At 48.7% G+C, this 27,405-nt stretch overlaps 1 protein-coding gene across 1 annotated transcript; it reads left to right on the forward strand.

The window, feature by feature from the left end:
- LOC146188682 (uncharacterized) lies at positions 1–25,524 on the forward strand. Its single transcript, XM_084603888.1, has 4 exons — positions 1–127; positions 3,353–3,514; positions 11,686–11,823; positions 25,150–25,524. Exons 2-4 carry the CDS (start codon positions 3,419–3,421, stop codon positions 25,309–25,311), a joined length of 396 nt encoding a protein of 131 aa, XP_084460014.1. The 5' UTR covers positions 1–127; positions 3,353–3,418; the 3' UTR covers positions 25,312–25,524.
- Positions 25,525–27,405: the final 1,881 nt, after the last annotated feature.

Here is a 27,405-nt window from a genome sequence, read left to right on the forward strand (position 1 = left end):
TTACTGCAGGGTCGTGCATGTGATTGCTTTGCTGACGCCTTATCTGCCACGTTCTCCGACGTTGGTGGAGTGCGTATCGTCGTGGAACTCCAGCTGCTACGCCGACGACAAGTTGCAGCCGTCGACGGTGAGCGCGCTTACATCTCCTACCTCACAACGATTATCTTTCTGCTAAAAAGCGATTGCAATTGCCTTCCTTCTATGTCGCCACGAGCCTTTTATTTACCCCCCCCCCCCCCCCCCGTACCCAAGTAGGAATGTTCGTCCAAGTTGGAGTCGACTAGCTATCAGCCTCTTCTACCCCCTTCTACCTATCAGATAACATTTTCACAGGCAAAACTAATTGCGCGGTCCGGACAGCCTGATATCTTCAATCTGCTGACCTGTTGATGGCCGCTTTTAACCATGTCATGCACGCAGGATTTTACAAAGACTGAACGAAGGTATTAAAGAAATTTGCCTAAAGCAGAATGAAGCAAGCATTTAACTGATGGCGGGTTATAGCATCCACTAATATGACTGATCGGATTATAGCGTCCACTAAAATGACTGATCGAAACATAGCAGTTTTAGTTCAAGTTCTTCCTTTATCAATTTTCGTATGATTATTTCTGTCTCGTCGTTTTATGTCAAAGGGGAAATGACACCGTGAATGCGTCTGCCTGAACACTCATCTCTCGTGTAACTCCAAGCGACTCCATAGATCAAGATGAGGGCCAACTCCTCAACAGATTTAGAAAAATTCTAGATTATTATCAAGATCGCCATTGCTGATGTCTTACGCCCGCTGAGGGGCTCAGGGAGGCGAACGTTTGCTCGTGAGATTTTCACAAACCCAATGTTATACCGGGCTATAGTGACTGCAATCAAGCAAAGGATCAAGCAGGGTTTCGGAAACGGTACTCTACTATCGATCATATCCATACTATCAATCAGGTGATAGAAAAATGCTCGGAATATAACCAGCCCTTATACATAGCATTCATTGATTACGAAAAAGCATTTGACTCAGTTGAAACCTCGGCGGTGATGCCGGCATTGCGAAATCAGGGGGTAGACGAGCCGTACGTGAAAGTGCTGGAAGATATATATAGTGGCTGCACAGCAACCATAGTTCTGCATAAAGAAAGTAACAAAATTCTAATAAAGAAAGGTGTTAGGCAAGGAGACACAATCTCCCCAGTACTATTCACAGCTTGTTTAGAGGAAGTATTCAGAGACTTGGAATGGGAGCAGTTAGGGATAAGGGTAGATGGAGAATACCTCAGTAATCTGCGATTTGCTGATGACATTGCCTTGCTAAGCAACTCGGGGGATGAACTGCAAATAATGATTGATGACCTAGACAGAAAAAGTAGAAAGGTAGGCTTGAAAATCAATATGCAGAAGACTAAGGTAATGTTCAACAGCCTCGGGAAGAAACAGCAGTTTACATTAGGTAGCGAAATACTGGAAGTAGTAGGCGAATATGTCTACTTAGGACAGGTAGTAACCGCAGATCCGAACCATGAAAAGGAAATAACAAGAATAAAATTGGGATGGAGCGCATTTGGCAAGCACTCGCAGATTATGACTGGCAGCTTACCGGTATCGCTCAAGAGGAAAGTATACAACAGTTGCATCTTGCCAGTACTCACCTATGGGGCTGAAACGTGGAGGCTAACCAAAAGAGTTCTACTTAAGTTGAGAACAACCCAGAGGGCTATGGAACGAAAAATGGTAGGGGTAACATTAAGAGATAGAAAGCGTGCAGAGTGGGTCAGAGAAATAACTCAAGTTACCGACATTCTAGTGGAAATTAAGAAGAAGAAATGGACATGGGCAGGACATGTAGTGCGAAGAGAGGATAACCGATGGTCGCAGAGGGTAACAAACTGGATTCCAAGGGAAGGAAAGCGTAGCAGGGGGCGGCAGAAAGTTAGGTGGGCGGATGAGATTAAGAAGTTCGCGGGGGTCAATCGGATGCAGCTAGCACAGAACCGGGTTAAGTAGAGAAATATGGGAGAGGCCTTCGCCCTGCAGTGGGTATAATCAGGTTGATGATGATGATGATGATGATGATGATTGTGAAACACTTTGACCCTTGGTACCGGCCGGTGCCAGCAATGTGGCGAGTTAGCAGATATCTACCACATGGTATGGGGCCTGCCAGAAATCATTCTTAACCCTTGACCCCAACTTACTCAAGAGTACTGGCGACCCTGCTTCACTGCTCATGCCATAAAGCCCAAACGGCATTGGTCCAGACAGCCAGGCCGACAGATTCGCCCAAAGTGGCACCAGACAAGGGACACCACCTGGTATATCGTTCCGCACTAGGGAGTCAACACCTCTATTTTATATTAAGAACTTTTCACCACAACCCCCCACATTCACAGTAGACCTTTGAAATGTTGGCAACTTTGGTAGGTGAAGCGAGGGCCATTCACAAGCCGTCCACGTACCTAAACACATGGGAGCATATCCACAAACACACGGATAGTAATGGTGACTATGCCCTTTGTAACTGGTCGCAACTCCCTTCTGACGTGGTGGAGCCAGAAATTAAAAATACGAAAGTAAAAACTAAAACAAATAACAAACAATGCCCGTCATTTCGCTGTCCAGACTGTATGGTCACAAACACAATGGCAACAAAGCCGCCGCCAGCAGCCACTGAGGTCGCAGAACCCCCAGTTGCCACCGGAACTCGAGACGTCACTTTATGGTCTCTACTCTATCCACTCTCTCAGACTCCTCAAAACCCAGGGCAGTTGACAGTGTTCGAAACTCGGAGGCCGGCAAAATCTCTGGCCCTCGCTTCATGGACATTGTTGCCAACACATTAAATGTCTTCTGTGAATGCAGGCGTGGTCTTCGGGAGGTAAATCAGCAAATACAGGAAGTATGTACAGGATGCTCTGGGAGGTAATAACCGGCTGGTTGGCATGACCGGGCGCTGATAGGTCGGCAGTTTTGTGATGTCACCTGTCATAATTACTTGTCTTTGTGTTCGCTCATATTAAATGTATTTGTGACGTCAGAAGTCACGTTTCATCGAGCCGAATCAATTCAGACTGGTTTGAAATGGATAACAAGAGCTTGGTCCCTTCGTCAGTCAGCGAACGCCGCACACCGCACCAAGCGACGTGAACAATGGCGGGCGAGAATAATGCAACATAATCTACATCTACCACTGAAGGAAAATACACTGTGCCAAACTAGTGCTTTCGCATGCTATATTACATTTAGCCACGTACTTCTGCGATTGTTATTTTCGAAACGCCCGCTTGTGTGCTTTTCAGCTTCGAGTCCTGCCTTTTAATTTACTTTCGTAGCAAAGGACATGCGAGGTTCTCAACTTTCTTCGCAGACTGAGCTGCTGGATCTCATCACGAATCTCGCAAAACCGCGGGCGGTGTTCGCGCTAACGCTAACAATGACGGCCTACAAGTTTCCCGAAGCCCAGCTAACGTATGGCCAGTCGGCGATAGGCGTCAACTCCGACGCTGCAGTAGAAGAACTATTCGAAGAGGTAAGAAGAAAACGAAAGGAATTTTTTTAATACACATGACCTGTCTGGGCTCTGAAAAATAGGTGTTCAGGTGGGCTCCGCAAAAGGAGCGTGCAGTGGTACCTGCGGGGTGTCAGAATTGTTTAATGTGCCAAGCTTAGCAAGGCGACGGAAGTGTCATTACTTTGGTGTAGTCTTCCAACTCTTTCGTCTGACATAAACATCAAAATGTAGGAGTTGTGGATGAAGGCAACTGATGGGCGCGAAGACGTGCCGAGCACGTCTGTTATTTTTTAACATTGTTCCTTGCCTCGAGAAATAAATGTATGATGGAATATAAAAAAAAAGGAACTTGATGTGAATTAAACAAAGGTTTTTCTGATGTAATCACGTCGGTCAATGAGCGGTAATCTGGCTCTTGCATACGTCCAAGCAGTGTATCAGGGTGGACTTTTCGGCTGCATACCCGCTGCTGCCAGATGCCGGACTATTTTTGGCTTCAATGCCGGGCAAACCCACAAAAGGTAATTAATCGGCCTCAGCATTTCGGGGATTGCAGACAGGAAATCGGATGCGGGAATAGAAGTATCGAAATTGAAGTCTCACTCAAGTCATGGCAAGAGTAAGGACAACGCTGACTCAGATAACACGGAGAACAACCTGTTATGTACGGGAAGAACTTAACACTTACTGCACACGGAGAGACGAGAGGACATGTGCAGTGCCGGAGGTGCTTCTTTCTGCTTAATAAGGAACGTGGCATCATCCAATAAAGAGTGGAGACATTGGCGAGGGTATACGCTTGCTAGGTTGTTAGCACAATCTGCATAGCTTTGAGAATATATAGGTGCGAAGGTATGAGCTTTCTATGAAGGAAATTGGGGGGCGGTGACAATTCGATAACATTTAACGCGATATACGTTAAGGGCCCCGTTTCGCAGAAAATCCAGTGTCGGCATTAAGGTTGTAACGCAAAAATCAGAAGTAAATAAACAATTTTTTTTTTTTTTTTTTGCGGAAACCCGCGGATCCTTCGCAGTACGAGGCGAGCACGCAACCACAGAATGCGTTGCTTAGCTTCGAATAAAGGTGGACCTAATGTATACATTGCTTTATGACTGTCAGCAAATATTTAGGTGCGTCATTAGAAAGAAACTAATTACAGAATTAATAGCTAAGCGAGCAGCAAAAAACATTTCCGCTTTGCTTACCTGCGATGCGGCGCTCACTGGAAGTTTCCTTCAATCGTACGGCGCTACCACAGCATATGACCCGAGCCGTCGCCCCTACTAGGAGAGCTGAGGGTTTGCAGGGGGTGTCGGAACCCTTAAGCGCTAAGCTGAAGCATCCTCTATTTTCGTTTTATTAATAGATCACCACTAAAAGCTGGCAACGGAGTATACCGGGTCGGGTAATAACTTGGTGTAATATTAGGTCTCATGTGAGTGACTGTAACGTATATATATGTACCGTCTTTGTTAAGTGTAACAAGGCTGCGTGTTTTGCCTGTCACTCGTATTATGGCACCTGTAAAGCTTAACACAAAATTACAGCCTCTTAAAATATTAGAATCAGTGCTCGCCTTACTCGTGCAGATATTTACAGCTTACTGGGTGACATGAATGCCCCACTATGCAACTCAGAAGTTTGCCCTGCAGCATGGTTACTTTGGCAAAGAGTACAGACATTTTTTTTCTCTCTCTCTCTTGAGGTCAGCGCTGGTAAAAGCAAGGATGCAGCCGTCTAAGCCAAAGCTTCCGATGAGCTCCGTGTTCTTTCGGAAGGCGGATGTTTTTCTCAACTGTCTGCACTTGGCGCAGGGTTTCAGCATCATAGGGCCCGTTTTCCGAGTTACGTCGTATTTAGAAGTGTCATTTTCGCCCTCACTTCGGATCACCTTATTGGTGGAGACAATGGATTCGGGTGTCAGTTCGGATGCCACCACTTCCGGTTCCGGCGTTTTCACCAATCAGATTAGGACGAAAATGGCACAACTCGGAATACGGGCCTAGGTGCAGAATTTTACGAACGAGAGTGTACGCCCTTTAGTTACATGTGATGCTGTGGTGTCCGAGGAATTAATCCGGAAATACGGTAACACCGTGGTGGAGTAATATGTGAGACAGTATACAACCTTTATCGTAGTCCGTGCTCCCACCTCTACCGAGCGCCATCTGTGTAAGCACATTCATTCATCTTTACGCCGCAAGTGTGCCCGCAGCTGGCAAGCAAGTAGCTCCATCTGACGCGAGAGCTTCAATGGCTCCCATCAGCGGTAGCTATATTGCTCATCCTTGTTGAATAATACTAATTGGTTTACAGGAAAGGAGGGGCACAGTATCTATCCTCGTTGACGTACACACGCTCCTCACCAACTTTACTACATGCTTCTTCACTACTCCTAAATAGTGACTATCGGGTCTAGTCTCACTCGCGCTATGTAGCACACAGAGTTATAAGCTACGGCATTGTTAAAGACAACCCGACGTAAATGTAGCGTCCCCCTTTAACCGGGGCACATAAACTTGCACGTCTAAGGGCAATGTGTCCGACTCGGAATCCAGTGGTAGCGTGTTCGGGCTTTGTTGTCCGAATTTTCTTTCTCAGAGCAATCAATCTATACACTTATATACTTGCATGTCCTATTGGCATTTAAGCCCTGTAGTGGCATCGTAATCTCTGTGCTGTTATCATCTGTTTTGGCTTGGCTTGGCTTGGCTGGCAGCTGCGACTGCGATAGTGGCGCAAGTGTATCTGTGGCGCAAGTGTGGCGCAAGTGTATAAAAGCGGAGTGCGAGAATAAACGGGGTTCATTTCGTCGCTTGGGAGCTCGGTGTCTGGACTGCTTTCTCTGGCAGCGTTCCGGCGCGGGTGCAACGGCGCCCCCCCTGCCTGGGCTAACACGACATGGTGTCAGAAGTGGCCGTCTACGACATGATGTCAGATGGTCAAGAATCTTCGCACTGAGCCAGGCACCTTCCATCCACGATGTCGAAGACGCCTTCAATACGGCTGCATGGACTGCAGCAACCGCCACCGCTGGACTTTGACCGCACGTCAGAGTGGCCGGCGTGGATCGAACATTTCGACGACTTCCGATATGCAACGGGACTCAACGAATGCTCCGGGGAGGCTCAGGTACGAACGCTGTTGTACACAATGGGGAGGCAAGCTCGTGACATATTCAAGACGTTTTCACTATCTGAAGAAGACGCCAAGAACTATGAAACCGTAAAGAAAAAGTTCGACGGGCACTTTGTAAAAGAGAACGATCGTGTACGAAAGCGCCTGTTTTCACAGACGCGTACAAATGCCAGGAGAGTCGGTAGACCAGTTCGTCACTGCGCTACACGGCTTGGCGGAACGTTGCGACTACGGTGAACTAAAAGAACGAATGATCCGAGACAGACTGGTTGTCGGGCTCCGCGACGCAAAGCTCTCGGAAGCTTTGCAAATGGATTCTCAGCTAACGCTGGCTTCGGCGCTGTCGAAGGCTCGCTTAAAGGAAAGCGTCCAACAGCAGCAAAGTACTCTACGAGGACAGCACAGCCATCAGTCATCGGAAATTCGTGACCAGGACCCCAATGTGGACGCGGTGGTTCAACAGAGGCACAAGGGACGTCTGCATGGGCAACGAACGCCGGAGGTGCGGCAGCATGGGCAACGAACGCCGGAGTTGCGGTGTCCTTTCTGCAGTGGCGACGCCCACCCCAGGACAATGTGCCCAGCCAGAGCTGCCAAGTGTCTTCACTGTGGCAAGAAGGGACATTTCGCAAAGGCCTGCTTGAAGAAAGCAACGGCTTCCGCTCAACGAAAGGTACGCGTCCCAGCGGTCAACCAGGAAACTGGAGAGCTACGCGTCTCAGCGGTCAACCAGGAAACTGGAGAGACTTTCGTGGGATCAATAGATGCATGCAGAAAAGCGCGATTTGTTCAGGTGCGCATTAATTCTGTGCCCATTTTCGCAAAGGTTGACTCAGGTGCTGAAGTGTCAGTATTACCATCAACGTTTCCGGGATTGCCGTCCCGACTGGTAAAAACCGATGAAATCTTGCAAGGTGCAGGAGGCAGTAAGCTTAACGTACTAGGCAAATTCGTAGCAGAGATCGCATGGAAAGAGAAAACTGTGTATCAAACATGCTACGTTGTCAGTCCGTTACGCGACGTCCTTCTAGGATTACCTGCACTTGAGGTCTTAGGTATCGTGAAATTTGCAGACGCGGTCGACTCGGGAAACCTGCAGTACGAGACGCGTTTTCCAGAAATGTTCCGCGGTCTAGGTACGATGCCAGGACAGTACACCATCAGGCTACAAGCTGGCGCTATCCCGCATGCCATAAGCGCTCCACGCAGGGTACCAATTCCCCTGAGGGAGTCCCTGAAGCGCGAAATAGATAAAATGGAGCGGTTAGGCATAATCAGGTAAGTGGATGGGCCCACCCAATGGTGCGCCGGAATAGTTCCGGTAGTGAAACCCTCAGGCGACCTGAGAGTTTGCGTAGACCTCACTAAATTGAACAAATGCGTAGTTCGAGAGCGATTTACGTTACCAACTGTGGATCAAGCTCTAGGGTCACTGTCGGGAGCGAAATGGTTTTCAAAGCTCGATGCCAACTCAGGCTTCCACCAGGTGCGACTCAGTAAAGACTCGGAAGAGCTAACCACGTTCTTAACACCCTTCGGTAGATACTGTTTCACGCGACTACCCTTTGGAATTACCTCCGCTCCGGAGTACTTCCAAAAGAGAATGTCTGAGATACTAGGTGGCCTGCCGGGGGTCGTTAATTTCATGGACGATGTCCTAGTGTTTGGCGAAAGCAAAGCTCAACACGATGAGCGTTTAAGTAACGTGATCACACGCCTAGCAAGGGCAAATGTGACATTAAACAAAGAGAAATGCTTATTCAGGGTTAGGCAAGTGCGTTTTTTGGGTCACATTTTGAATGAGGAAGGTATTCATCCTGATCCAGCGAAGGTCAGTGCTATAAAAGATTTGAGAGCACCCAGAAACGTTACTGAGCTTAGAAGCATTTTGGGCATGGCGAATCATTTGGGCCGCTTCCTGCCACATTTAGCCCAAGTGACTGCTCCCATGCGTGTTCTTTTGCACAAGGATAGGGACTGGGTCTGGGACAGCAATCAGGAAAAAGCGTTCCAAGAACTCAAAGAGCTCATTTGTTCAGCGCAATGCATGGCTTTGTACGACGCTTCGCTACAAACCACTCTTTCAGCTGACGCATCGTCTTTTGGTCTGGGAGCAGTTTTGTTTCAAAGGCAAAAAGACGGGCAACGTAGACCAGTTGCATTCGCTTCTCGTTCGCTCACCAAAACCGAGCAACGGTACTCCCAGATCGAAAAGGAGGCGCTGGCGTTGACGTGGGCAGCGGAAAGGTTTGATGAGTATATACGTGGTCTGGAAGTTGTTTTTGAAACTGACCACAAGCCCTTGGTGTCGCTGTTGGGTCACATGGCAATCGATGCTATGCCGCCAAGAATTCAACGTTTTCGTCTGCGCCTGATGCGATACAGTTTTTCTGTATTATATGTACCAGGCAAATCGCTAACCACTGCTGATACTCTTTCACGTTCGCCGTTAGCTCGTACGAAAGTGGAAAGCTGTTTAACTGTCTCAGAAGTAACCGCTTACTCGAGCGCTTGTTTACTGGGTTTAGAAACAGGCGACGATTTCTTGAAAAGAGTAAAAGAAGGTCAAGCAAAAGACGAAGTGTGTCGAAGCTTGCGCACAGTGTGCAAAAAAGGGTGGCCCAGGAAACAAAATGTTCCCTGTTATCTTCTGCCATACTGGCAGGAACGTGCATGCATTACTTTGGTGAACGGGTTTCTGCTCAAAGGTATGAGGCTTATCATTCCTCAGACCCTTCGCAAGGAAGCGCTAAGCAAACTGCATGACGGTCACCAAGGCATCTCGCGATGCCGCAGTGTGGCTAAAGGTTCTGTCTGGTGGCCGGGACTTAGCACTGTGATAGCGTCATTCGTGAAACAGTGCAGCGTTTGCGCGAGGCATGCGCCAGAACAGATCGAACCGATGATTGCATCGCCAACGCTCTCTTTTCCTTGGGAGAGAGTAGGGGTCGATCTGTTTCAAATTCAGGGACGGCAATATCTTGTCGTAGTAGACTATCTTTCGCGATACCCAGAGATTGCCATTCTTCCGTCAACAAAGTCTGCTACCGTGATAAGCCGAATGAAAAGCATTTTTGGGAGACATGGCATTCCCGAGTGTGTGGTGACCGACAATGGTCCCCAATTTGTCAGTGTCGAGTTCGAGAAATTTGCAAAACTGTATGGCTTCCGTCATGTCACCTCGAGTCCAAGGCACCCCCAGGGAAACGGGGAAGTCGAACGTATGGTAAAGACGGTTAAGAATCTCATTCTAAAATCGGACGACCCTTACTTAGCCTTGCTGGCTTATAGGGCCACGCCTGGTGTTTTGAACGTAAGCCCAGCGGAGATACTGATGGGTAGAAGGCTTAGGACGAGAGTCCCAATGCTGCCTTCGCACCGCAATCCGGGACAATGCTGTCTGCAAGAAGTGGCAGCCAAGGACCGTAAAGTCAGAAAGGAGCAAAGCCGCCACTTCGACCGACGTCACCGGTCTAAAAATCTCCCAAAGCTGGAAGCAGGTGATGTGGTGTGGGTGACTGATCTCCGTACCAAAGGTACAGTGCTCGGAGCAGCACCACAGCCGCGTTCATACCGTGTGCAAACGGAAAACGGGATTGAAGTCCGTCGAAACAGGAGAATGCTTAACCGTCTCCCAAAAGACCGGGTAGATAGCGGTAGCTACGAATTTCCGGATAGTCAGGAACAGCCCAGCAGGGCCGGATTGGTAACTGGAGTAGACAACCAATTTGACGAAGCTCCGGAAGCTTTGGTGCCTCTAACTCAGACGGAGACTGACGGTGGCAATTCTCAAGCTAGAATTGTAACTGCGACCAGATTTGAAAGAGTTGTTCGCAAACCCATAAGGCTGGGCGTGGACGACTGATGCTTGGAGTGACTGTGTTCGGTCGTGTTTTCTTGGGTGTGTTCCAATGTTATTTTGAAGTGTATGCATGTAAAGTTAATAGTGCTTGAAAAGGGGGATGTGCTGTTATCATCTGTTTTGGCTTGGCTTGGCTTGGCTGGCAGCTGCGACTGCGATAGTGGCGCAAGTGTATCTGTGGCGCAAGTGTGGCGCAAGTGTACAAAAGCGGAGTGCGAGAATAAACGGGGTTCATTTCGTCGCTTGGGAGCTCGGTGTCTGGACTGCTTTCTCTGGCAGCGTTCCGGCGCGGGTGCAACGGCGCCCCCCCCCCCCCCCTGCCTGGGCTAACACGACAATCTCAACTTACGCAGTGTTTATTTCAATTAGTTTGTAATTCCACCACATCGCGTGACACGTCATACTTTTTTCCCCAGTTCTGATTTTCCCTAAACGCCACCGAATTCTGCACTAAACGGCAGCCTCGACCTGTCGTGTTAAAATTGTCGGACGTCGGCGTTGGTTATCCGATTCAAGCATCACAGCTGCTGGGCCACTGCAGATGCTGTCTGCAGCGGGATCGCGGTGACCGGAAGGTAGAGCGGAGTGTGCCGGCACAAGGAAGGAATTAAGGAATGAAGGAAAAAGGGAAGGAAGGAAGGAAGGAAGGAAGGAAGGAAGGAAGGAAGGAAGGAAGGAAGGAAGGAAGGAAGGAAGGAAGGAAGGAAGGAAGGAAGGAAGGAAGGAAGGAAGGAAGGAAGGAAGGAAGGAAGGAAGGAAGGAAGGGAAAGGAAAGGGAAGGGAAAGGAAAGAAGGAAAGGGGGGGAGGAAGAAAGGAAGAAAGAGAGAAAGGAAGGAAGGAAAGGAAAGAAGGAAAGAGAGGGAGGGAGGGAGGAAGAAAGGAAGGAAGAAAGGGAGGAAGGGAGGAAGGAGGGAAGAAATGAAGGAAGGAAGACATGAATGGCACCTCGGTCTAAGTAGGGAAGAGGGAAAAGGAGAAAAGAAAGTATTTAGGGCGGCGAACGGCACGTGGCGGCCGCTTTGATTTTCCGGTACTGTGCCTGCTTGACGGTCTTGATCCAGCCCACGTACTGTTTTAGTGTTTGTTTACGTTGACGATAAGTTAACACGTCGCATGATATCGATACTAGCGCTAACGCGTGTGTACCGTATGAATATGTTTGATCGTCTGTTCACTTTTTTTCAGGCTTGCCGTCGTGTCATATACCGCCCCGGCAACACAGGACGAATTACCTTTTATAAACCATGCGCGTGCAATCTGTACTCCCACGCTACGATAAAGACTGCATATGCGTTTGAGACAAAGGATACGGTGAGGGAAAAGGTGCGTATCTTCTGCATGGCTTCTTAATGAACCCTCAGGTCTGGCTAACTGCCGCAAAACAAGGTTCTTCAAAACCGCGCCCGGTTGGATTCTTTATTAAGGCGGAAGCCTTTAATGCCTCATCGTTGTCGGCAGAGGTGTCACGCTTCCGAGAGCGAGAGTAACCTTATCGGTAATCGAACCCATCATTCGGATCCCCAGCCCAGAGCTTCACTAACTGCACCACGCCCCTGATCGTGAAACGCCCATTTTCCCCTTGTCTACGGTGAGGATGATAGCAGGATTCCGAGAGTGCCGTATACTGCGCCTTCCCTTTCCTCTAAACGAATTAAAAAACGCCGGTGAACTTTGATGCGTGCCCCGCCGGGGTGGTACAGTGGTAAGACGCCCGACTACTGTCCGGAATTCCCGGTTTCGAACCCGACTTCGGCGGCTGCGTTTCGATGGAGGCGAAACGAAGAGGCGTCCGTGTGCTGTGCGATGTCAGCGCACGATAAAGATTCCCAGGTGGTCGAAATTATTCCGAAACTCTCCACTGCGGCTCCTCTTTCGCTCTTTCCCCTTTAACTCCCACCTTTCTCCCTTCCCTTACGGCGCGGTTCAGGTGTCCACATAGCAAAGTGTGACAGATACTGCGCCTTTCCCTTCCTGTGAACCAATTATGATCATTAACTTTGATGCGTTCAGTCAAATGCTGGTTGTGTTCGACAAGGGACGCGCGATGTACCATCACGACAGGTCATGACATCACCAGGCGATTCATGCATATTCGAAGTTGACCCCGCCGGGCGTCCGATCCAGACGACCGTGCGGCGCCTTTCATTAGCCGCTTCTCCGACCTCCGCACCAGACGGCAAACAGAAGCATACCCAGACGTTTAGGAGGCGTTAGTACAGCAGGCATCAGCGGCGTTTGAAATTTATACGGTAGAAAAGGCGCGGTATCCGTCACAATTCTCACCGGACACATGTTGGTTGGTTCACAGGAAGGGAAAGGCGCAGTATCTGTCACACTTGCTCTGTGGACACCTGAACCGCGCCGTAAGGGAAGGGAGAAAGGTGGGAGTGAAAGTGGAAAGAGAGAAAGGGGAGCCGTAGTGGAGGGCTACCTAGTAATTTCGACCACTTGGGGATCTTTAACATGCGCTGACATCGCACAGCGCACGGACGCCTCTTCGTTTCGCCTCCATCGAAACGCAGCCGCCGAGGTCGCGTTCGAACCCGGATACTCCGGCACAGTAGACGAGCGTCTTACCACTGCACCACCCCGGCGGGGCGATATTTGTACTAAATTCTTCAAAAAAGTTCAGTACAAATATCGTCCCGCCGGGGTGGTGCAGTGGTAAGACGCCCGGCTACTGTATTGTCGCTACTCTGCGCAAATCCCACTCTGGGATTGAGTGTAAATAAATAAATATGTCGCCACATGTTAAATGGCGCTTATATTTGTCACTGCGAACCCTAAGCACGAATATTCGCAAAGCCTTTTCATTAATTTATTTTCGATGCTACTAAATAGAAAAAATGAAATGTAAAAAGTCACATTTCTTATTTTCAACACTGTAGTCTTAAAAGCATCCTTGTTTCCGACACGGGCACGCAATGAAGCGAAGTGGTAGACCGTGAGAAGCACCGCCTCCAAGTCCCTCTCTGCTTGCGTCCCCTTGCTTCGATATATGCGACCGCGCTGGGCGCAATGGCGCCTTTAAGACATCGACCACGTTCTAAATAAGAGTGGGCACACCGTGCAGCTCTCCCACAAGTCGTCAGCAGGTCTCTTCCTAGTTAATTAGGTTCGCTTCCTCATTGTGGACGTCACAGTTACACGTAGTGTTGTCAGAGATGGGAAAGCCGACGAACGTATTCCGTTTCATTAGACAAACAAATAACAGCTATGGCATTTCGTTTTCAAAAAAAAGTTGCTCTTCCGCCATTAATTCGTTATATGCAACATTGCGGCCAACACGACTCAACATTTCTTGAAGGAGTCTATTGTTGGTTCATCTGGCTGTGCCCTTTGCGTATTGTTATGATATCATTTGAGCGACTACACAATATCGGCTGGTTTTTTTTTCGTTATGATTTACATATCTGTATTTTAAAAACTATGAGAAAGAGAGAGAGAGAGAGGGAGTAAAATTTAATTGGTTAAGGGAATTGCGTGGACCATTTCCTTAGTCCAGAATGCCATTGGCTTGGGCTGCCTCCCGGGCCCTGGTGAGCAGGCTGCGCTGCTCAGAGACCCCTGTGGGCCAGCTCTTCCTCCCACTCCGCTTGGCTGAGTGCTCGCGTTTTATAATTCTCTAGTTGCTCTTTGCAGTTCCATATCATGTGAAGGATGTCCGAGACTTCAGCGCATGCAGTGCATGTGTTATTTTTGAATTTTTCAGGCCAGATTTTGTGATAATTTGCTAGGTTTGGGAATGTCCTAGCCTGTATGTTCCTCCAGGCTACTGCCTCCTGTCTGCTGAGGTCTTTGTGTGGTTCTGCGTATCGTTCTCTTCCTAAATTGAAGTATTGTATTAGTTACCCGTATGTGAGAGGGGTTGAAAGGTCTGGGCAGCCGGCACAGCTAGGTGCGCGGAAAGTATGCCCTCGATCTATGCTGTCGGCTGCCTCGTTGCCATCGATTCCCTCGTTTACCGGTATCCACAGTATTGTGTGCTTCAAGTTGCCCGTCTTTTTTCCCTGCTCCATTATTCGGTGTGCCTGTTTGCATACGCGTCCCAGGAGGAAGGCACGACAGGCCTTTTGAGAATCGCTGAGTATTATGTGTTTTCTACCTTGGCTGCTGGCGTGTTTCACTGCAAGGGCGATTGCAACTTATTCTGCATCTTCTATGTAGTTATTGGTCTTGACCGATGAGCTGGTCACCTCTCTTCCGGTGTGGTCAACTATGGCAACACCGCTTCTCTTCCCTGATATGGACTGGCGTCTACATAGGTCGCTATTGTTTCTAACGACGTACATTGTTTTATATGTGGCGACTTCTCGCTTGTCGTCTTTCGCTGTTGTGTAGGGGGTCCATGTTTTTGGGGATTGGAAGGACCTGGTATTCAGCTCTGCTTTCGGTAGTGAGTGTTTCTCTTGGAGAGTTGGTTTTCTCTTCGATGGGTCGTCCCATGATGTTCAGCAGGTGTCTACACCAGTCCGAATTTGTTCTAGTCTGCGTTCTTGGCAGACCAGGATTGCTTCTGTGTGTTCTTTGTAGGTGGCCGAGATGCCCATTGCCTCGGGAGAAGAGGAAGACAAGTTGCAAAGAGCCCTGGAAGGCATTGAAGAAATTGCAAGAAGAAACGGCATGCAATGCGCCTCTGAAAACACCCAGTTCATTAGAATCCACAAGAAAAAACTTCAAGGTAGAACCGATTCAAATCCGACTTCAAAACCAAGAAATCAGAGAAGTAAAAACCTTGAGGATACTAGATATGTGGCTACAGAGCCACGGGGAAAGAACGTACACAATCAAGCTACTGACTGGGGTAACCAGTCAGGTCTGCGACATGATCCGAAGAATAGCAAACAGGAACGGAGGGTTAAAGGAGAAGGACGCGATCAGAATAGTAACGGCGATGATAGTTCCCCGCTGGACCTATATCGCAGTTTCGGAAAGCTTATAAACTAGCACTCGGATTACCAATTCATGCATCCAACTATGAGAAAGACCTCGGTGCGTTCAATGCGGGTGGTCTGTGGAGCAAGGTGAACATTATGCACATTAAAAGCCTTAATTATTGACGATTAATTCAATAATATAACTAATAATTTTTCATCTAAAGGGACAATATTATATTGCGAAATTAAAGGCTGTCAACATCGGAGGTGAGCCTTGTTTTTAAATGTTTCGGTCTCAAATGTGGCTCGAAATATCTAACATCAAAAATACGCGTTAAAACTTCGTTTAGTTTGCTTTCAAGCGTTTTAAATTTATCAAATGGCGTTAACAACATTTCTTATCCATAACTGTGCAATGCATGAAAGCCACTCCAGCGGGCTTTTATATGCGTATTTTTGGCATTTGATATTTCGAACCACACTTTCAAGGAAGAAAATTAGTAAAAGGGACTCGCCTTTGGCATTGATCGCATTTCGATTTCGCATCACAATATTGCCTGTAGACAGGTGCTTAGTTATATTATAATTCATCATTCACCTAATCATTAAGCTCTGAAGCTTACCTTGATGTGCCACCCACTCACACAAACCATACCAAATTATCCCTCAGAGTTGTTAAAGCAGTAAAAACAATCCCCCGGTATATTGTCGTGCAGTAGCGACGACGCTAAAGTAAGCAACCACATCCATTACAAAATAACTGCTTTGTTAAAGGCGTTATACATACAGCTTTTATGAAGCGTTACACATTCTTATACATATGGCTTCCGCAGCCGAATTGATAAAAACTTCCCCTGAGAGTGAAGCGCTGTTTAAGGTTATAGTTGTTCGCATTCGGGAATATTTTGTGAGAGCGCTCATTGTTAGTGTCCCTAATTTATTTTTTAATATGCCCAAATATAACCATGCAACGATGACGCCCAAGGCATGCGAGAAAGTCATTACGTACTGGCTTATGTAATGTAGTACGATGACATCCCACGGTGCAGCACTAAGCAATTATTTAAGCATTGGCTTAAGTAACGTAGTATAATGGCATCACATTGTGCAGCATAATAAAAAATTATTGAGGCACTTAGGACCCGCCCCGCCGCGATGTTGAAGGGGCCAAGATGCCCGGCTACTGTGTCAGATTCCAAGGTATTCCACGGGATATCGGAGAGGCTCTCTATAACTTCCATCGGAAATCGATTTCCTACCCTTGCGATCACCAGCCGATCGTGTTAAGGGACTAACCACGCCAAAATAACATGAGAAAAAAAATTAGCAGAGGCTTAGCTTGGTTAAGCCCGGTAGATTGCGAAAGCAATACCCATGGCTACGCCCAGGTTCAGCTAATGTTCGGCTGGTGGTGGTGCTTATGGATATGCTTGCTATGGTTAGTTAGACTGTGGTGGTTATACAATGAATCACTCTGGATACGACATGGATACGCTGTTCCTCCGTCTCTGTAGCTCGCTGCTGTCTCTTACGCTCATTGCGACGAGCTTCCCTAGCGGTAGGTGGCATCGTCGAATCAGATGTTAAACCGCCGGCGGAGGCACCGCCACTACTCGCAGACGGCGGCGCGAGATGGTCGCCCAGCTCTTCGGCGTGACGTCACAACACCTGTTGCACTCCTGGCGGACAGCGCGGGAGTTATGCCGCCGGTGGTGGCACCGCCACTACTCGCAGACGGCGCGAGATGGTCGCCCAGCTCTTCGGCGTGACGTCACAACACCTGTCGCGCTCCTGGCCGACAGCGCGGGAGTTAGGCCGGTGGTGGCACCGCTATAGTGCTCTAGAATATTGGTAGCACCGCCACTGCTCGCAGACGGCGCGAGATGGTCGCCCAGCTCTTCGGCGTGACATCACACAGAAGTCACGCGAAAGGTCTCATAGACTCGCTATCGAGAGACGCCAAAGTGATCCTGGGCCTAGACCTCACCAAGGCCTTCGACAATGTCAGGCACGAAGCTATTCTCGAAGGGCTCGAAGTGCTCGGAGTAGGGGAGAGAACGTACAACTACATAAAAGACTTCTTATCGGGCAGAAAAGCCTGCATGATATTTCAAAATTTAGAATCTCCTACGATAGAGTTAGGAAGCAAAGGCACACCGCAGGGCTCAGTGCTATCGCCTTTTCTATTCAACGTGGCAATGAGAGGCCTCCCGGGTAAACTTAACTAAATCAAGGGGCTAAATTTTAGCATGTATGCGGACGATATTAACCTCTGGATTAACCATGGGAGCGATGCGAGTACGGAGGAACACCTGCAAGCAGCGACCGACATCATTGTCGATTACGCGGCTAAAAGGGGACTTTCGTGCTCCCCGCATAAATCTGAGTTGTTCGTTTATAACCCAAAGTACCTCCGCTGCAAGAATAGCGGAGAGTTTCATATTCAGGTGGAGGGCAAACCGGTGCCAAAAGTAGATCAGATCAGGATTTTGGGGATGGTCATTCAATCCCACGGTCACAACAGAGAGGTCCTGAAAAAATTTGAAAGTTACGCGATGCAAACCCTCGGGCTCTTGAGGAGGGTCGCCACTAAAGGAGAGGCCTCAAGGAGAGAAATTTACTAAAACTAATCCAGGCATACGTAATAAGCAGAATCAGTTACGCCACGCCCTACCTGGACATCAAGGCCGGCGAAAAAGAGAAGTTAGACTGCCTGATTCGAAGATGCGTTAAGAAGGCGCTAGGACTGCCCATGGGTACCTCGAGCGAACGACTGCTCGAACTCGGGGTGCATAACACGTGGGCAGAATTGTCGGAGGCAGTGCGAGTCTCCCAATTAGAGAGACTAAGCACGACCGAGACGGGCAGGGTAATCCTTGCAAAAGTAGGCCTCAACCCAGACAGGGGAGTGAAAAAAAAGTCACAATTAATAGTGAAATCAGGAATGCCTTAGTAGTCCCCCCCCTTCCCTAGGAATATGCATCCGGAATTTAATGTCGAAAGAAGGGCCAAACGAGCTGAAGGGCCAAACGAGCGACGGTTCAAGAACATGGGAGCAAAGGAAGTAGTCTATGTTGATGCGGCAAGTGGCAGAACAGGTGCGGCGTTAGCTTCGGTAGTCGATGGCCGAGGGGCACCGGTATCTGCGGCAGCCATCAGAGGCCGCAACATAGAGACTGCGGAGGAAGTTGCGATAGCGCTAGCTTGCGTAGGAACAGAAGCCAAGTTCATAATTAGCGACAGCAAAACTGCCATTCAAAATTTTGGGAAGGGGAGGATATCGCCGGAGGCGGCCAAAATCCTCACCCAAAGAACAATAAATAGGAAAATTCAGTTAATTTGGACACCCGCTCACGCTGCCGTCCCTGGTAACGAGGCGGCTCACGAGCTAGCCCGAGCTCTCTACTTCCGGGTAGCCGTGAAGCCCCCCGAACACTGGGCATACGACGAGCGTCTGCAAAATTACGGGGAAATCATCGACCATTATAAATTGGGACGTAGACTGGTACCCCCGCCAGATGTTAGACTAAATAATAGAGAAGCTGTCGCGTGGAGGCGGCTACAAACTAATACGTTCATGAACCCGGTCTGGGCGTTTCACGCGCTACCAGACTTTAGGGACAATGATCTCTGCAAACACTGTGGGGCGAGAGGGACCTTCGACCACATAATTTGGGAGTGCCCACAGGGCAAAATATTACAAGTAGAGAAGCCTGGGATACCCTGCTGCGAAGCGCGGACCCTGCGATCCAGCACCGCACCGTCCATCTGGCGGAAGAGGCCGCAAGAAGCCAAAGGCTACCTGCCAGCCTCTAATCCGCGGGCGCACGACTCCCCGTTTCCGATGGAATTAAAAGTTGTACAACCAACCAACCAACGCGAAAGGTCGGCCGCCGCCTGTAGGCGTTCCTCTATGCTGCCGTCGCTGCCATTGTTCATCCAGAGATTAACGTCGTCCGCGTAAATGCTGAGCTGGAGTAGGGGGCCTCCTAAATCGGTGGAAATCAAAGTTTCATCATCATCATCACGCGAAAGGTCAATGGTGGCACCGCCACGGTACGGCAAAGGCTTCAAAGTGCAAGTAGTATTGTTTTCGCAATAAAAAACATCTTGTCCAGTTCCTGCCACTGCCATGCAGCGTGGGGGCACAACAACGCCGCCTTTAGCCTGGCCTCCAAGAGGGCGCGTAGCGCGCACCATCGCCGCCGAGTGGAGCTGCTCACCTTGAATCCGCTCTGAAGCACTGTGTGATGGGTTCAATCCCGACCTCCGGCGACTGAGTTTCGATGGAGGCGAAACGAAGTGGCGTTCGTGTGCTGTGCGATGTCAGTGCACTTTAAATACCCCCATGTGGTAGAAATTACTCCAGAGCTCTCCGGCACCCCTTTCTCTCTTTCCGCTTTCACTCCCTCCTTACTCCCTTCCATTACGGCGCGGTTCAGGTGCCCACCTACTGTGCCGAAGTACCCGGGTTCGAACCCGACCTTGGCGGCTGCGTTTCGATGGAGGCGAAACGAAGAGGAGAGAGAGATATAATTTTAATGGCAACAGGAGATGTCTGCCTGGTGGTAAGCCTAGCATGCTACTCCTGATGAGGGTTGAGGGATGAGGGTGACAGATTGTGGGAGGAGAAGGGGAAATAAATGAGAAAAAAAAAAGAAAATCGGTGTCGCACACTTTCACACGCACATAAGCACACACAGATGAGTTTTAAAGGGTATTGATCAACCCTGTGTCCTTAAGAAAAGTTAACTTTCATACGCACATAATCACACACAGATGAGTTTTAAAGGGTATTAATCAACCCTGTGTCCTTCAGAAAAGTTAGTAAGGCCTTGGTAGCTCGCGCAGCAGACGATCCGTCGCACCAACGACCCAGGACATGTTCAAGGCGCAAGGCTGTTTCTTTAGGTAAGCTTAAATTATTGCGCTGTGTCCTGCAATGTGCAGTAAACCGTTGACAGGAGGTTACCAAATGTTCAAAATTTTCACACACATCACATGTAGAGCACAGAGGCCTGCTCGCTATGCCTATTTTATGTAGGAAGTAGTTTGTGTATGACACATTTAAGCGGATTCTGTGTAGACAGTTTCGATGCCACCTGTTCAAATTGTGAGGAATTCGAAAGACGCAAGTGGGATCTATTCGGTGTAGAGGTCGATATTGATGGTTCGAGTCACACCACAGAGAGCGTTGCAATCGCCACGATTCAGTTGCTACAAGTCTTGCTGCATCTCTTCGTGAGAATGGTATTGAAATGAAATTGTCCTTGTGGAATCTTTTAGTTCTTTTGCAGCGGCGTCTGCGAGGTCGTTGCCCGCGATGCCGCAGTGAGCAGGTAACCACTGTAGCACAATGCTGTAACTCAGGTCATAGGCCTTTGTGTGTAGCTTATTTATGTCAATGACGAGCTCTTCCTGAATTCTTGATGATTTAAGCAATTGTAGTGCAGCGCGACAATCGCTGAAGATAACCCATGCTGCAGGGCGTTGTTGTAGAATATATGTAATTGCTTCTCTCAGAGCTGTTAACTCAGTAGCCACAGCTGAAGAAAGCGCACCCACAGGCGGTGGGTGCGGCTTCTGGCAGGAGTTGTCGGTACCTTGAGGGTGCATCCTCTTGGTTCCTGTCAGGACAGTATCCTCTGGCCGGTGGGATGGCGGCATTCCACCCTCGCTTCTTCGGCGGCGGGGGCCAGAACGTGTCGTCGCAGGCTGTACAATGGCTCCTTGATTGGGGGCAAAAGTAGGCTGCATCCAGTCCAGCTGAAACGAAGAGGCATCCGTGTGCTGTGCGATGGGCCTTGGGCAGGTAGGTCAATGCCGCTTGCGGCGGGGGCTAGCCTGCCACTGATTTTTATCTGTTGTAGGCCGTCATTGCACCCGTCACCACTTCGGTGGTGGACGATGGCCGTTGCGGCGCGCGTCTTTTTCTCCCTCTTCTTTTCTTGTCTATTTTCTCTTCTGTCCGCACGAGGCAGCGTAGGTGGCTCAGATACAGAGCCAGTAGCAGGCCCGTGCATTTTCTTTTCTTTCTCCCTACAGCCACAACAACAATGTCAGCGCGCGTTAGCCCCGCCGAGGTGGTGCAGGGGTAAGACGCCCGACTACAGTGCCGGAGTACCCGGGTTCGAACCCGACCTCGGCGGCTGCGTTTCGATGGAGGCGAAACGAAGAGGTGTCCGTGTGCGGTGCGATATGTAAGCGCACGTTAAAGATCCCCAAGTGGTCGAAATTACTCCGTAGCCCTCCACTACGGCTCCTCCTTTCCACTTTCACTCCCACCTTCATTCCTTTCCTTACGGCGCGGTTAAGGTGTTCACTGAAAACAAGTGAGGCAGTTACCGCGCCTTTCCCTTCCTATAGAGCAATCAGCGCGCGTTAAAGATTACCAGGTGGTCGAAATTACTCCGTAACCCTCCACCACGGCTCCCCTTTCTCTCCTTCCACTTTCACTCCCACCTTCATCCCTTCCCTTACGGCGCGGTTGAGGTGCCCACAGAAACCCGACCTCGGCGGCTGCGCTTCGATGGAGGCGAAACGAAGAGGCGTCCGTGTGCTGTGCGATATCAGCGCACGTTAAAGATCCCCAGGTGGTCGAAATTACTCCGGAGCCCTCCACTACGGCTCCTCTTTCTATCTTTCCACTTTCCCTCCCACCTTCCTTCCCTTACGGCGCGGTTGCGGTGTCCACAGAAAACAAGTGAGACAGTTACCGCGCCTTTCCCTTCCTATAAATAAAACGGGCAGGTGCCCACAGAAAACAAGTGACAGTTGCGACGCCTTTCCCTTCCTATAGAGCAATCAGCGCGCGTTAAAGATTCCCAGGTGGTCGAAATTACTCCGTAACCCTCAACTACGGCTCCCCTTTCTCTCCTTCCACCTTCACTCCCACCTTCATCCCTTCCCTTACGGTGCGGTTGAGGTGTCCACAGAAAACAAGTGACAGTTACCACGCCTTTCCCTTCCTATAAATCAATCAATCAGCCCCGCCGGGGTGGCGCAGTGGTTACGGCTCTTGACTACTGTTCCCAAGGATGCGGGATCGAATCCCGGCCTCGGCGGCTGCTTTTCGATGGAGGCGAAAAGAAAGGCGCCCGTGTGCTGTGCGATGTCAGTGCACGTTAAAGAACCCCAGGTGGTCGAAATTTCCGGAGTCCTCCACTACGGCGTCTCTCATAGCCTTAGTTGCTTTGGGACGTTAAACCCCACAAACCAAACCAAACCAAATCAATCAATCAGTTCAGGTTCCCACAGAACAACTGTGAGAGATACTCTGCCTTTCCTTTCCTGTGAACCAATTAAAAAAATTACTGAAGACTATGGAGGAAGTAAAAAACGCGATAGCACAAGACACCGCAGTGCGCCCGGCACTGGTAAACGCAACCGCATTACACGTCTCTCAAGAGCGAGCTCATGTCCCGACGCTTCATGCCCTAGCGGTGACGTCATCGCTTCCCCTAGCGGCCTCTGCGAGAGAACATTTCTGCTCCAGTTCGCGCGTACAGGCGTTCCTTCGCTTACAACGCGGCTGAGGTGTGCACTGAGAAGAGAGGCTTGTTTCGAATTCCTACATAGAGCAACTTGCTATACTTATTAATCCTTCCGGGACGTAGAAGCGCTGCCAGCCACCTTGCCGAAACGTGCGGGCCTCAAGTTACAGTCGTAGTTCGTCGGCAACATCGTTGCCGATCCGAGACGGCGCGATGAAAATCTCGAAGGCCATGCCCTGTCTATCTTATTCCATGAGCCACACGCATGATGGCGCTACATGCACACCAAGCGAAGAGGAAGTACAACGGAAAAGTAATAAACCACTCGCTTAACTGCGTGTTCTGTAATTCTGTAATTTACATGCTCATAATTATTATTATACGCCACAATACACTTCTCTAAGGGACATTTCTGAGAACACCGCAATCAATAGACGCGCGTTTGTCCACTTCAAACCATCTAGCTGGCGTGGTGGAGTGGTTACACACCGGAGGCCCACGTTCGATTCCTCAGGTCGGCGATTTTTCCTACTCGTTTTTATTTATTAATGCTTCTGGGATTTTTCGCTCACGGCCAACGCCGGACGACGCGGGACGGCGGCCGCCGACGACGACACCGACTTTTCTGCGACACGGGGCTCTTAACACTGCCGCGTTAAAAACTGAGGAGACCCCATGTATCCCAGATGCAATATGATACCCGTGCCGAAAGTCACGTGTTTTTTTTAGCCTAGATATGGGGCAAATAGCAACAGCTTCAGCGTTGCTATGGGGCAGCATGGCTGTCGGCGTCGGATGACGCGGAACGCGAAGAAGAGCAGATGGGGAAGGGCACATAGAGGAGTGCGAGGGGAAAAGCTGTCCCATGTGTAGGTGGCGCGCAGTATTTTCCGGTCGCGGGCCGGCGTCGCGAAAAGTGACATCACGGCCTCTCAGTTTTTTTCCTTCCTCCATGCTTAAGACCCTTAAGAGCATAATGCGAAAGCTGATTCCAGTGTTTATTAGCCAGAACCCCGCCGATCCCACAGTGCTTCAGAGCCGGATTCGAGGTGAGCAGCTCCACTCGGCGGCGATGGTACGCGTTACGCGCCCTCCCGGAGGCCAGGCTAAAGGTGGCGCTGTTGCGCCCCTACGCTGGGCTTTACCTACGCTTAGGGTGCCTCGATGCGCGCCCGCTCTCCCCTACCTACGCTGCATGGCGGCGGGAACGCTAAACAAGGTTTTTTTTTCTCACGTTATCGGCGTGGCTTAATCGCTTAACACGCTCGGCTGGTGATCGCAAGGGTAGATCGATTTCCGGTGGAGGTTAAAGAGAGCCTCGCCGATATCCCGTGGAATCTCGCCGACAATCTCGCGAGCGCACAGATCCTGCGAACACTCATGAGCCTATGAAGGCTTTGGCATTAAATTCACACAAATAAGCAATTAACAATACGGCTAGCGATATGAATGTCAATGGAGTCTACCTCAGAAACTTGCGTGAGGCAAGAACGCTTCCTTTCAAAAGAAACGCGGCTACAATCCGGAGCGCAAAACGTACAAGCTGGATAAATCACTCATGTAGCTTAATTTACACCGAAAAAATTATGTATTCAATCGATTCCCTGTTCTTTCTGGCAAAAAGGCACAAGTTTTAATTTTTAGCTTAAAACATATCAATGACATTCCATGGACCCTATCTATGTTGTTTCCCCATTTTAAACAGAGAAGAGCAAACCAGACAGAATAGGATACGGGTTCGAGTTTAGTGCATCTGCAACCGTTTCTAAAATAGCATTGGCTATGCCGAAATCTGGAATAGGGTATATACCTTTGACCTGCAGAGTTAAATTATTTTCTCCGTTGCAGCAAACAGTACTAATTAGAAAAGTAAATATACTAAATATAACAGACGGCATGCTTGCATATTTCCGCCGAATGTGCATGGTTACGATAGGCTAAAAATGATATATTGTTCCCCAGTGCTGTACATTATCTCATGCAACCTTATTTTGTAGGCTCCCAGCCAATTCAGTGTGATATGTAGCCGTGGCACGCTATCCACCAGCCGACCGCATGCAGCAGAGGCCAAAAGCGCCAACAAATGTCGCAACTTACTGCTCACCTGGCTCTCACTGAATGTATTTCTTGAACACCTCCTGTGCTTTCCTTTTGTGTCACTCACAATATTTTGGATCCATCTGTACATAAATAATATATGAATTATGCATGCAGCTACAGTGTCGTCGTGAGCAACACTTGCACGCACCTGCTAAGTCGGCCCTTTTCGTCCCTCGCAGATCACGAGGGCTTACGAGCACATCAAGAGCACCAAGTCCAACGTGACCCTTGGCTGGCTCTTGTTCAATGTTTCCAGGAGCCTGGCACCGTCCCTCTGCGGCGGTGACTTCTCTCGGCTGAAAGCAGCACGCGAAGCCATCGACCAATACCGAACGCCGTGAACCTCTGCCAGATGGATCGTTACAAAGGCTGCGCATTTTTGGGTCACTCTCGTGTATTTGTCTACAGACGCTGCTAGGCTCTCAATCACAGCACCCATGGTTGTGTTCATGCTTGAAACAGTGACAGCAGGCGCTGATGCTGCCGAAGCTATAGGGTTTCTGCAATCATAACGAGCGCAATCTGCACAGCAGGCTTAATTAGCAGATTTCAGTGTTTAATATTGTCGAGGCATCCTTCGCATACGTCACGAGTGCGCATTTCTAATTAAAATTCTTTGCGACACTTAACATCCACCTTTAAGGTCGCGATAAGACAGCGTTGACTCCCATCTGCTTGACTGATAAAAATCGCTGTTGTGCCGCTATTATCCCACATATACTAATTACGACATGCAACTGTAAGCTATTAATTTATGTGAAAACCTATAACTATAATGCCGCGTTTTAACCAGGCCGTGGCAGCTCGCCACCTAAGGATCCCGAAGGGGGAAAGTCACGCAACACCCTGCAGCTGTGTCATGTGCTAACTATCATCTTGCTCTCATGAACGTAAACTTTTGCTAACAACTTCAAGCCAAGATCAAAGCCGCCATAGGATTTGTTGGAGCAGGGGGCCTCTAGCACTCTCAAACTACAATTTCCGAATATTCGCATAGCCCTAGCTCGTGTTTGCTCTTAAAAATGCATGGGGAAAATACAAATATGCTCTCTGCAAAGCCACGCTGCAATAGCATCGGTGAGTCCCCCCATCAGCACTGGATAATGAAATAGCAGGCGCTATTCAGCCTGAGTAAATATCTGCACTTCAGTACTTTCGACTCATGCTTTGGATGATGCCACTATTGTTATCAGCTAAAATAAGCACCTGCCACAGTAAACGTTCTGCATGCGCTTTTCGTTGCTTGTTGTATCGTTTCAAAACCGCAAGACAGATTCTAAAGCTGTGCACAGGCTACAAGGGATGCTGAAGTGATCAGCTCCTAAATTATTTCAATTCCTTAGGGCTTGGCAGTCCCCGAGAACGTGCAGCGTGTGAACTTTCATATTGTCAAGATCCAGTTGCAGTGGTCACATTTCAATCATGAAAATTTTGGCTGTGTTGCCAGGCATCATACTGTCGAGAATTCTATGGTTCGTAGCAGTTTTAGGAGAAAAAAAAATCAAGGGTTTTCAAAGACTTGAAGGCACTAAAATAATAATTTCAAGCACTTCAAATGAAGTGTTTAGTATCTTGGACAGAAAATACCTTCACAATCATCCGTTTCTCATTCAAAACGAAGGAAAGAAATGTATGCATCACCCTGAAAGATAGTATAACTAAATCACAACATTTTTAAATTCCTTTGCACTCTGCCAGCATTTGATCAATATCACAATACAGGTGGTCACACCTGCCAGTAATAAACTGCATTTAGTTCTCTTGATTGTTTTCTGCTATTTCAAAGTGAATGATCTGAAGGTACCACCTCACCTCTTTTGCAGTCTTCGTTAGGCTGTTTTATTTCACTGTATGTGACGTCAATTGTGGCCCTAACTTTTTCTGCATGGCTGACAGCAGAAGCCATCAAGTCAGCAACTGCATCAACTTCTGAGCTTCATATTTAGTTCTTTCAGGTATGTATGCTTCGTAACAATGCCACGCTGCTGAAACATATTTCCTCAGCTCTTTCTTAACTGAAACTTGTAATCCGGCAGCCTTCAATATTTACAGCACGAGATATGAGAGAATTTTTCATGTTTTCGATCGAAGTTTGGCCATGAATTGTAAAGAACCCTTGCAACAGTAGTCTGCACATGGCTTCAAGTAAAGACTTTAGACTTCTCACCAGAAGTTTGTGCAGGAAGCAGGGGGTCTACACAAAAATAATGTCTGCACTGTTGCAGTACCACTTTAAATAATCCAAAAAATAATGAGAGGCTTACCGGACTGAGCGAGCAACCACAAATAATGTTACCAATTGAACTGGACTGACTTCCATCTTTGCAATGTGGCCACAATCTCAGACGAAGCTGCTAAGCATAGCAGAGTAAAATTTAACGATTTTCAAGTACCTTCATATTTTCAAAACCCTTTCAAGACTTGAATATGGGGTT

This window comes from Amblyomma maculatum, chromosome 5 (genome assembly GCF_055883805.1).
Source record: "Amblyomma maculatum isolate TAMU_Amacu chromosome 5, ASM5588380v1, whole genome shotgun sequence".
NCBI classification, from domain to species: Eukaryota; Metazoa; Arthropoda; class Arachnida; order Ixodida; family Ixodidae; genus Amblyomma; species Amblyomma maculatum.

Excerpts from the sequence above, each read along its gene's own strand:
- LOC146188682 (XM_084603888.1), top strand. The coding sequence starts at position 3,419 with ATGACGGCCTACAAGTTTCCCGAAGCCCAGCTAACGTATGGCCAGTCG. Across the intron at positions 3,515-11,685 it reads TAGAAGAACTATTCGAAGAG|GCTTGCCGTCGTGTCATATA; the intron begins GTAAGAAGAAAA and ends ACTTTTTTTCAG. Across the intron at positions 11,824-25,149 it reads AGGATACGGTGAGGGAAAAG|ATCACGAGGGCTTACGAGCA; the intron begins GTGCGTATCTTC and ends CGTCCCTCGCAG.